Source organism: Dryas octopetala, chromosome 4 (assembly GCF_963921425.1).
Source record: "Dryas octopetala chromosome 4, drDryOcto1.1, whole genome shotgun sequence".
In the NCBI taxonomy this organism is placed as follows: Eukaryota; Viridiplantae; Streptophyta; class Magnoliopsida; order Rosales; family Rosaceae; genus Dryas; species Dryas octopetala.
Window position 1 is genome coordinate 24,009,980 of NC_141369.1, and position 11,863 is coordinate 24,021,842.

Genomic DNA, 11,863 nt, shown 5'->3' on the forward strand with positions numbered 1-11,863 from the left:
TAATCCTAATTTTCTATTAGATTAATAGTAATATATAATTAATTATGTATTTGACTATAACTTTATAATACTGACCAAAAAAATACTTATCTTATGATGAGGTGTACATATACTTAATTAGATTCCAAGTTATCATATACTTTTTTATTAGAATAATTATCACATGTAATGAGAAATGTAAGACTATAGAAATGGTCGGTGGCTTACTGAGATCGATGATCGACTCATGTCTCAAATGTTAAACTCTTTCGTTTAATTCAAAAATGAATATAACCTTTTTAGGATAATGCATAACAACATTCATTGGTGATTTGAGTATATTCCCGATCATCAAGCTTGCAATTCCAGATGAAAAATTAAGCCATAAAAATATTGACAAAATAAAAAATGGTTAGCTTTTCTCTGACCCAAAAGTTTTTTTTCGCTTTTCAGGTGGGCCGGGCCCCGGGGCATGTAGGGAACCCGGAAACCCGGAAACGAACATCGTTGTGTTTGGAGTTGGAGCTTAACAAATACGCAACCGTTTTACTGAATCAATTGCAATTTTCCGCACCTTTTGACCTTTTTATAATTATCTTAACTGAAAACCAGATTCCCCGCCAATTGATCACGGAAAACTCCGACGGCGGCATAAAAAGATAAGGCCACGCGCCTTTAACCACAACAAAGCCACGCTCTTCTTCTTCTTCTTCATTGTGCTTCGCCCTAAGCACTTCAACTCGCATCACGATTCAAGAACAGGTTTGCAAATTGTACTGTACTATTCCTCGTATTCACAATCTTATTGGGGTTTTCCAGTTTACTTATTGCCCATTATCAAATTGGCTCTGTGGGTTCTTCTTGGCGTCTTCTACTTCATTTCGATCTTTTCCCAAATTATAACTACAAGATTCATCTTCTTTTCAATTCCCATAATCTATGATATAGATTCAAGACGGCTTTGACTAGTTCAATTCAATCCAATCATAGCACATTAGCTATTTAGCACTATATCAGAAATTTATCTTCTTTGACTTTTGTTGATACTTTATAGTACAAATTATTATTGTTTCTTAGAAATTTAGGTGGTGCTGACTTTGATTTTAAGGCTAATGTGATCAAGTTATCATTGGGGAAGTATCCGATTTTCTTTTAGTTTTTCTTTCTTTTTCTTTTCGATTATTATCTTAGTGATGTTGGGACCACTAAAGGGTTATGGGTTATGGACTATCATCACATGGTGCATAGGCTGTTCCAGCATGATACCTTCTATCTCTTTCTGATATTTTCCTTATCCCTTTTGTTTGTTCCTTGAAACATGCCCTACATTAAGAAAAATTGATTGGTAATGCCTCTATGCCTCTATTGAGGAATTTATATGAAATATATGGAACTTTACTATGAAATGCTATTGTGGCTCCAACCCACGTGACCCAAATGATTTTTAGTTGACCATTTATGTTTGTTGTATAAGCTGGGTCACTCAATCCATTTTTTTTCTTCAAAGGATTTCAGGAAAATGTACCCTGGTGGTTACACTGCTGAAATTACAAGCTTATCTCCTAAAGCTACAGAGAAGGATGTTTCTGATTTTTTCAGTCATTGTGGTGCACTTGAACATGTTGAAATCATCAGGTAGAATTCATCTGCCCCTGCTTCTAATTACTGAAAATGATTCCTTTCTTTTTTTGGTCAGAAAAATGATTCCTTTCTTTAATTTCTTTTATTTGTCAAAGAATCTGGAAAATGATGGTTTAGTCATGATTATATACCAGTTTGTCCACCATAACTTGTTGAATCCGACAGAAACTGTTTGTTTTTGGAAAAAGGGAAAAATGCCTTTGTGTGAAGCCTCTTTAACTCTTTATCTAGAATTAAGTTATTAAAGAAACTGAAGCCAGCATCATAAATTATGGTATAGTTTGAGTTTTCCACGAGTTTAGAAGTCAAGTCATCATTTTGGCTATCAGTTGTGTTCATTGCTGATATTTTCTGTGGACCTAATTCATATTCACAATGGCCTCACCCATAGTGATGGAATCATAACATTAGTATATATGAACAGTAATGGAATTACTTTCAGTAATTCAGTCAAATCCCATTTGACAAGTAACTGATCTTGACCAATAAGAATTTCCGTGTGAAAATATATGTGAGCATCTGTCATGAGAAATCTTCAACTGAGAAGACAAGGTCCAAAATATCGAATTTGAGAACTGATGTGTTTGCAGGAGTTCTACAATATCAAGTTAAGCTAATGAATGTGTATATGAATCTGATTTGGAGAATGCTTTCATTGTTGGAAACAGATCTGGTGAATATGCCTGCACTGCATATGTGACATTCAAGGATGCTTATGCTCTGGAAACTGCTATATTGCTCAGTGTAAGTTGTTGATCACTCTACCCTGAAAATGTTTCATGAGTGGTTGCTTGTCCTACCCTACTTATACCTGACCTAAACAATTTTACTTAATTCAGTCAATCAATTGGTAGCATACTCTCATTATAGATATATCATATGTCATTAGTTCTCGTTGTCTAGAATAAGTCAGTTAGAACTTCAAACTCCATGACTTTGGTTTTAATATAATCATACATTTTTTTAGGATATCAAATGGGGCCCCAGGATTCTTTCTGTCTTTTCCCATTTAAAAAAAAAAACTGAAAATTCATCTGATAGTAATGAATGGTTGATTTCTGACAATAACCCATTTGAAATTCTTTTGTGCTTTTACTTCAACAAAGATGGTTAGGTTTTCATCTGGTGTGGAAATGCCTCCTCTGAACTAAATGCCCAAATCCAAGGATAAATTGTAGTGCCACAACACCACAATGCCCCAACATTTGATGTTGGTTGGCCACTGATCTTTTCTTATGTCCTTGTTTCAAAATTTCAGGGAGCTAAAATTGTAGATCAATGTGTATGCATAACACGCTGGGGAAGTTATATTGATGAATCCGATCCTTGGAACAGTCCTGCTTACAACCATGAAGGCAACACTAACTCAATGGTATGTGACAAACTACTAGGATTGGATTGGTTGAAGGGTTCAGTACCCAAGTATAATGCACAGTACTAGCTTAGCATACCATTTTTCATGTGATCTTTAAACTTCAATTGTTGCTTTAATGTCTCAAAATATGTGATTTTGAAGCTTAGGTTCTGATATTTCTAAAATATTTCTTAATATTCTATTGTTCTATTGTTCCTTTATCTTTTGATCAGTTAAGTTATCCTTTTTAATATTCCAAAGTTCCACTGCACAGTGGTTTGCATGGTAACTGACACTGGCTTAATTATTTAATTCGCTTTTTCAATTGATATGCAACCTCACATTGTTTCTTAAACCTTCTATAATATTAGCAGGGGATTCACACGAGGCAGTTCATTTCTAGCCCTGGAGAGGCAGTAACTGTTGCTCAGGAAGTTGTCAAAACAATGGTAGCCAAGGGATATGTTTTGGGAAAAGACGCATTAATTAAGGCCAAAGCTTTTGATGAGTCCCATCAAGTCTCAGCTACTGCAGCAGCCAAGGTTGCCGAGCTTAGCAATAGAATCGGGCTTACTGAGAAAATTTATGCAGGCATGGAAGTTGTTAAATCCGTAGATGAGAAATTCCATGTTTCAGATATCACCAAAACGGCTGCAACTGCTACTGGAACAGCAGCAGTAGTAGCAGCTACAGTTACTGGGAAAGCAGCTGTAGCAGCAGGAACCGCTGTAGCCAATAGCAGCTACTTTGCCAAGGGAGCTGTTTGGGTCTCAGAGATGTTGACTCGTGCAAGCAAAGCTGCAGCTGATTTGGGTAGTCATGGCAGTAAATAAGGAGCAACATTTCTCTAGTCTCTACGTAATCAGTATCTTTACAAATAAATAATCTTTTGTTACATCCCAGCCTAGTTTAGAAATTTTCTTCTTTAGTGGTTTTGAAGTTGTGATATGACAGATAGCCTTTCCAAATGGTATTGATGGATGTTTATATATCTAACACAATCTTGCTGATTTATATCCAACACGGCAACACCATCAGTCATTCAGTTTTTAAGAATTAGATAAATATTTTTGAAAAAGGAAAAGAGAACGAGTTTAACATGGCATAGCCTCGTAATTATTGAACTTCATTGCCCCTAGTCTTTGCTTCCATCCACATGCCTGTGAATTTGCTAGTCACAACCCTGAAATAATTTCTCTTAAACACTCCTAGAAAATTTAGTCAAAATTGTAGAATGGATTCAGAGTGCAGTCAAATTTGTGATGACCATGCAAAAGGACCCATTCAATATGCCCCATCAACATGTTTGACCCTATTATTTAACTGACAAGTCTTGGAAGACAAACACCCTGGGTGACCAGCAACTATGGCTGACTCTGTGACTCTCATTCATTAACAACCAGAATGTTAAAATTTCAACATCAACTTCTTCTATCTCTCATTCTCTCTCTACCTGTGACTCTGTGGACAATAAGATTCTGTGCTCTTCATAAATCACAGACTGCATGGTTGGTACTTTCACAATTTAAGGAGAAAGCTGCACAACTTTCACTGCTTCCCCATCAACTACTTCCTAATTTTTTTATAATGCTATTCTTCAGCTGCCAACTAATTATTATATGATATATACTCACAGCAACTCCTGCCCAAATCTTTACTTCTCAACGACCCCGTGATGTTTGACATAATATTTTTTTTGCACAATTCTAAGCCAACCACCGGTGCCCTGCATATCAATCATCTTACGTCTACCTCCAGTCTTTACAATTCCACAATTCCTTGACTTGCTGATTTTGTATTTTAGAAAGCGACCTTTTCTCTTCCTCTTTTTGGGTTCATACCTTAATTCATGACATGCACAACAAGATTGACTAATCGAAAGGTTTTAGTTTACAAGATCTTAGCTTTTTGCTCCATTTCGAGTGCTCAAAAGCAGACAAGCACCCACTAACTTGATCCTCTACGCTTTCTTTGGTGAGATGGAAAACGTATATTGTAAACATGACCGTGTAAGAGTCCCATCATTGAAATCATATTATAAAACTAAAAGGCTGGAACCTGGTTTCCCTTTTCACATCGGAGTATATCACTTTCCAGAGAACCAGCCTAATATGTGGCAACCATATTCATCCAACAACAAAGACTTGATTTCTTTTTTCTTTTTTCAATCTTCTTTTGCAAAGTGAGAAAACCCAGTGAGGGATTGGACCACACACACATTATGCAAGCCATGTAACCCAAATGCAACTTTTAGGTAATGTCGTTACCTCCCAAAATTAATGGGACTGTTTTTATTTGGGCAGTAATGACATATGTTTTCGACAAGGAGCTGTTGTTCATTACTCTTTTTTCGTTTCCTTTCTTTTTGGGCACCATTAATGCCCTCTAATCTCTGACCAACCCAAATCAAAGGATATGATTTTATTAGATGGAAACTGTCCCTATCCTATTGTGATTTCTGGCCCATATGAATTTGAATGCACAAACAGGACATGAAATGAGAGGTGAGAAAGAGCAGGTAAAGAGAGAGATAGATGGTTACATTTTTTTGGCACCCATTACTTTGGACTATGTATGTGACCCATAGTGGCACCACCATTTGTATATGGCACCAAGTCATAGTATTATATTCTATCCAGTATCTCGGCTTGATTGGTATGCGCCGTCCTGTAGACTCCCCTTTACCATTTTTCATTTATAATAAATTGTTGTCTGCGCTTTGGTTTTTACCAATTCCTTGGCTTCAGGTGATTTCAAGTTTTTTATCAAACACTTTGGGGTCACACATTTGCTTTTTAGATAAAGAGCCAATTCTTACTTTCATAGTTTCATACCCCGTGTTTTGAGTCCAAAGACGCTGGATTGACCAGGCCACTCAGCTTTTATTCACTCGCCGACATTGACCCAGAAAATTCCTTCACCTAATTTGCTTGCTCTGCATCAAGATGCTTGATGACCCTTCCCATCCCTGAGATGGTTGAGACCAACAACTATACCATAAAATAATCATGAATACGTGTACAGAATTTGGACTTGTGACTTGTGAGTACACAGCTCGAGCTAGCCGTCCATATATGATGAAATATAGCCACACTAGCACTACAAGTCTAGCAGCTACATTTATTTTTGGTTACTATGAAGATGGACATATATAATAATGTTAGTTGGTCTTGCAAACCCAAGGAAGAAGTTGGTGGCCTTTAGTGAGTGGCTTGGCATCATCTTTAAGTGAGATATTTCCTTCTTTATTTTTGTGACTTGTAACTATGTAAGTAGGAAGAGAACAAGAAGCTGACAATGGTGTGCATTTCATATGTGTTCTGTTTTTCAAATTGTTGCAAAGGATATTTAGTAGTATACAATGCAAGCCTGAGCCTTTCTCATTTGTTCTCTTGAAACAAAGTTAACAAATTATACAGCCTTCATGGCAAATTGACAATTGACACTCATCAATATCTTATGAAATGTACCCAAAAACTCTATACTGTACAACAAACAACTCACCAAGAAAGTAACCCCAAAAGAACCAACAAAAAGGAAGAGAAAGAAGAATAAAAATGGTCAAAATTTAAGTACCTTAAAAGTGTTCTAATAGCAACATATGGGACAGCGTATTAGGCCATTTTCATTACAATCTGGGCAACGTTGGAACCCAGACTCAACCTCCTCTGCTTCCTCCTCTTGTTCATTTTCTTCTTCATAAAATATTTTACAGCTTCCCGAACATGTTTCGCATGGCACAAACCTTATATCCCCACAAGCATCACAAGCTCCACCGCCACAACCACCGCCACCTCCGCCGCCATGATCCAATTTTTGACACGATTCAAGCAGCTTCTCAAGCTTCCCATCCTCGTGCATTTGCCGAATCTCTTCAGCTCCACCAATGTACTTGTCCCCCACAAACACTCTCGGCAGAGCAACCCCAATAAACCCATCTTTCAGAAGCTCCTTCAGCTCCTCCTTGAACCCCGAGTGCATTGACACGTCTCGCTCGTCGACTCGGACGCCTATGCCTTTTAGGATCACCCTCACATGGCAACAGTCCTCATACGTCTTTCGTACCCCTCTAAGGCTCGTGAAGTACAAAACCACTCTGTCCCTGTCCTTGTTGTCCTTTACCTTCCCACACGGCACTGCACATTTGTAATCCGAAACGACACCGTTTTCCAAGTCATTGCCGGCCCAAGCCGGTTGCTTTTGGACACCCAATTGCGAGAAATGAAATGGGTCGTCGTCGCTGAGCTGCTCGAACGATTTTCTGAACGCGGAAATGACTTCGGGATCGAACTCTGGAATTCTGGAATTCACATGACCATCATCATCATCTGCCATTTGAAGCCACATGGGCTTGGGGGAGACGACACCGTTTTGTTGTAACCTGGATTTGGGGCGATCGATCGGGATGGTGGTGGGCATTGGAGGACATGGGTCCCTCACAACATCGAAAGAGAAGCTCCGGAAGTGATGACCCGGTGACCTGAGAGGGCTTATGTCTTCAAGGCCTTCCATTAACTCCCAAGCATTGATGGTTTCGGGCTCTCCCGGCGGCGTTCTAGTCGGAGTCTTGGGTAAAGTCTTTGGGATTTTCTGATCGATCATATTAGACCAAGTCTTCGCCTCGATGAGTCCCATTGAGAATTCCACCTTGCTCTTGTTGGTGTTGCTTTCCTTAATCTCATCAACATTTTCTTTGTGGCCGTCAGCAATTGTTATGTTTTCATTGCTGATGATGTGGTCGTTGTCATTTTCAATTAGCTTGTGGTTGTTGATGTGGTTTTGACAGGAGGGATCGAGCTTGAGGGAGCCCAAGGTGGAGGAGGTGAGCGCAACAACATGGTAGCTATCGGCTTTGCTCTGGCGAGGGTGGTGGACGTGCATTGAGTAGCTTCGGGAAACTGGAGAATATGGAGTCTGGCAGTGTCGGCATCGCTGCTTTTCCTTGGAGCTCGCGCAACCCATCACACACCACCAACAACAGAGAGAGATTGAATGGAGAAAATAGTAATCCAAATATATGGAAATTGGGAATCCAATTCTTGGGACAATTGAGAGAATTGCCAATTCTGGGATTAGCAATCCTTATTCTTCTTCTTCTCATGCATTTATTTCAATGATATTGCTAGAGAGACAGAGACAGAGAGACAGGGGAAAACTATGAAAACCCAGTTGAGGGTTGGCTTTAATTAATTATGATGAACCACCCCAACGACGCCTTGAGAGCCAATCTGCAATATATGGCCTTGAGAGAAAATGACAAGGCCGAAAGACGAAGAAGAAGAAGAAGAATGTGAGCAAAAGGCAAATGATGGAAATTCCAGAAGAAGAAAGAAAAAGGATTTCAATCCCAAAGGTCAAAGAACGAGGGCGACGACCATTTCATTAGTTCCCACCTTTCATCCCTCTCTCTGTCTCTACAAAGCAAAAGGAAAAAACTTCAATGGGGTGAAAAAACAAAGAACCCAAATTCTTCTTCAGAATGTTTGTGTATTTATATCTACACAAAAAGAAAAATAACATATATAACAATACAACGTGAATGAAATAGTTGTTGAATTTTTATTTTATTAACTCTTCATGTATATGATCTTAAAACTCTTATTATGCTTTGTATTGGATGGACCAAACACTATTACACTTGAGTGCACTAGATCACAAAAGTTATATGTATATAAAATAAAGAAATGTTAGAATAACTAAAAAGTTAAATGGATGCCAAATTGCGGAATTTGTTGCTTGAATGACTTAACAGGACCACAAGACCGACGTCGTATGGATCATGCTAGGCATCAACCATTCGCTGTTTGACTCGAGTGGAGAGCGTGGTTTAAGCGGTCAAGATAAGGCATGTTAAGAGGAACTGTGGTCCCACGTGTTCTTCTAGTTTTGCAGTGCGTGATTTCTAAAACTAGCTCAGGCGCGTGGTGTCTGATTTTCAGGATGTTGGTGTTTGGATAATCAATACGTGAGATTGAAGTTAAACAATGTGATTAGCCGAGAAAATCTTGAGTAAGGTTGCTTAATCAAAATGTTGGGTACCCCTATTGAAATGGCTGTAATTTGAAAAACTAACCTATTTTGGTTGCCATTAAAAACTTTTAATTCTTTTTAAAATATATTAGAATTTTAGCCTTCAAATAGTACTCGAGCTTCTCTTAAGAAGTGTTCGAAACCCCTTTGAATAGTACTCGAACCTTATCGAATAGTGCTCGAGGGGTATTCGAGCACTTCTTAAGGGGAGTTCGAGCACTACTCGATAGTCAAATTTTTAAAAAAAAAAAAAAAAAAAAAGTTAAAAATCTTTAATTGACTTCAATTTAGGTTAGTTTTCCAAATTTCTCCTTAAGTTTGATCTTCTTCTCCCTAACTCAAAAAAAAAAAAACATCATGATCATCAAGTACTATGGCACCATGTGTATTGTTTATTTCAAAAAACAATAAAGTTAGGGATCCTAAATTTATATTACAAATTTGGATCTCAAATGATGTATCATTAAATATGTCAGTGTTTTACTTGTTGTGAAATAAATAATTCTTAGGGTAAGCCATGTATGAACTATGAATCAATAAAATACTGACAAATCATTTGAGATTCAAATTTGAAATATAAATTTGGGATCTCTAACACTGTTCATTTTTTTTTTTTTTTTTTTAAATACAACAAATAATCTCAACTCTTTTTTTGTTTTGAGAAAATCTCAACTTATTATCACAATAAATCTCTACCGCTAACTAATACCGTTTCACAAAAATTATGTAAAGTAAAACTATTTACCGAAAAAAGACACAATTTATGTAAAGCGAAAAATTGGTTTCGTAGATTGATAACGCATAATTGTTACGATTTGTGTACAGATGTAGTTGCCCTATTCAATGTAGTTGTGCTATATATGCAATTCAAAGAATCTGATCACTGAAACAATCAAACACATATACATGTAGCTAGCTCTTTCAAAGAAGTGTATAGAGCAATTACAACTTGAATATGAGCTAGTTGTGCTATTTTTTATAATCCGTCAGTCTTTGTAAGGATTTAATTGGGGTGTCTAGACTATGTGCTGTCGGGGTTTTGGCCCCCAATTCACTAAAAAGGGATACGCATATAGAATTTCTCTATTAAAGGAATGGAAAGACAATAAAAAAGAATAAAGAAATGATTGTAGAAGTAGTATATAAATCTATAATTATAGGATATAAATTATGATTTTTCTTTCCCTTTATTCATTATATACTCTTTATTGTATAAGGTCTTTTATTTTTTTGACTATAGCTACTATTCTTTTATAAAATTGTTAATTATCATTGAACAATTCTCCTCTTAGAATAACTATTTTTTATACTCGAAAATGGTTTCGTAGAGTAAAAAATTCACATTTTATAATATAAATGGATGTTATTAATATTATACTGAATAAATATAAATTTATCATTCACTTATATTATTATAACACGTAAATTAATTATACTATGTAATAATATTACAAATATACATAATAATTTTTTCTAATATGTTAAATCTCGTGTGATTGTCCTTTTCGAACCAAACTCGTTACTTATGAGTCAGTAAGTTAATCGTGAGGCTCTATTATTTTTTTTTTTTTTTTTTTTTAAATAGTCATATTAATTTCGATGTTATTTATTTAGTTGATAAAGGAAGGACCATCTGAATTTTACAGCAAGGACAAATGCATGGGGATTGGCTGTAATTATTACTTAGGCAGTGGTGATTTAGCACCATGCACGTGATGGCACGTGGACGCTTCTTCTTTACAGTTTCCAACACCAACACAATGCACCACCTTACTGCTAATCGATAGTAATCTTTATCACTTCCATTATGGCTGCACCCGAACAAGGAACCACTTCATTATGCTCATACTTTAAGTTAAAAGTTTAGGTGCATCCCCGAACCTTCTGTTACTTCCCTTTTTAAATATCCATTTATGTTGTAACAATCATATTTTATGATCATCTTAGTTCATGTTATGATGTAATAATTGATGTTGTTTATCATAATAATATAAGAATACAAAAAGTATAAACGGTTAGACATTAAATTAACAATGTATAAAAATTTCTTCACATGCATTTTCATTTTTGTTTATGAAAATACATGAAAATGCAAATAAAGATGTGTTCACTTTGCCATGAGGAAACGAAGGTTTCTCAAACCAAAAACTCTTTGAAAATAGTGCTTAAATTTTGATGAAATGGAAAAATAATATATATGAAGCTATCATGCAAACTTGAACCGCTAATTAAGTTTATCACCTAATACTTCCCTACCACGTACTCAAGACACACTATATTTTAAGCTATTTGAAAGAATTGAAAAACATTTGTGAGTCGCTCATTAATATTTGTTCTTGTAGATGTCGTACATTTTTTGTGGCTGCATCATCTGTGATGCTAGTGACTACATGCAATTGACGTGCATGCCACCCTCATTAAACTGTTGTTTCTTTTTAAGTTTTTTATAATACTTTAAAGTTTAAACTGAAAGTTAGGGGCGGAAAAAGGTTTTTTCTTTCTTTTTCTTTTTTTATTGTAGGAAAGGGGTTTTGATAAACAATCTTGTTAATTAACTTCCCGTATTAAAAAAAGAGTCATGTTAATTAATAATTAATTAGCCCCAAAATGATTGAAGTAATTAACTTGACCACTTGTGGTTTTGAAATGGGAATTGAAGGGAGAGTGGGCTTCTTGGATGGAATGTTTGTCTGCGTAGTGCTTCTCATTTAAGTTCATGCTTTCCACGAACCGAGTAAACTTTCCCTAATAAAATATAACAATCTTTAAAAAAAGAATTGTATATTTGGTTAGACATTTTGGACCGAGGGTCTCTAGTGGATCTAATTTTTGAGATGGCAATCAAAGTAGCTGTTTACA

General features: G+C 36.3%; 2 protein-coding genes across 6 annotated transcripts; one reads left to right on the forward strand and one right to left on the reverse strand.

The window, feature by feature from the left end:
* Window positions 1–543: 543 nt before the first annotated feature.
* LOC147288579 (binding partner of ACD11 1-like) lies at window positions 544–3,988 on the forward strand. 5 transcript variants are annotated; one of them, XM_086240339.1, is made up of 5 exons: window positions 544–752; window positions 1,487–1,614; window positions 2,289–2,364; window positions 2,879–2,992; window positions 3,346–3,988. In XM_086240339.1, the coding sequence occupies exons 2-5, from the start codon at window positions 1,499–1,501 to the stop codon at window positions 3,805–3,807; spliced, it is 768 nt and encodes a 255-aa protein (XP_086096465.1). In that variant the 5' UTR covers window positions 544–752; window positions 1,487–1,498; the 3' UTR covers window positions 3,808–3,988. The 5 variants fall into 5 exon arrangements, with proteins under 5 accessions (XP_086096465.1, XP_086096464.1, XP_086096468.1 ...); XM_086240338.1 differs by having other exon boundaries at window positions 544–741; XM_086240342.1 differs by having other exon boundaries at window positions 544–741; window positions 3,349–3,988.
* A 2,362-nt stretch (window positions 3,989–6,350) lies between these two features.
* Window positions 6,351–8,513, reverse strand: LOC147288580 (Glutaredoxin family protein). The gene has a single exon (XM_086241679.1). It carries the CDS (start codon window positions 7,934–7,936, stop codon window positions 6,563–6,565), a length of 1,374 nt encoding a protein of 457 aa, XP_086097805.1. The 5' UTR covers window positions 7,937–8,513; the 3' UTR covers window positions 6,351–6,562.
* Window positions 8,514–11,863: the final 3,350 nt, after the last annotated feature.

Excerpts from the sequence above, each read along its gene's own strand:
- LOC147288579 (XM_086240339.1), top strand. The coding sequence starts at position 1,499 with ATGTACCCTGGTGGTTACACTGCTGAAATTACAAGCTTATCTCCTAAA. Across the intron at positions 1,615-2,288 it reads GAACATGTTGAAATCATCAG|ATCTGGTGAATATGCCTGCA; the intron begins GTAGAATTCATC and ends TGTTGGAAACAG. Across the intron at positions 2,365-2,878 it reads AAACTGCTATATTGCTCAGT|GGAGCTAAAATTGTAGATCA; the intron begins GTAAGTTGTTGA and ends TCAAAATTTCAG.
- LOC147288580 (XM_086241679.1), bottom strand. The coding sequence starts at position 7,936 with ATGGGTTGCGCGAGCTCCAAGGAAAAGCAGCGATGCCGACACTGCCAG.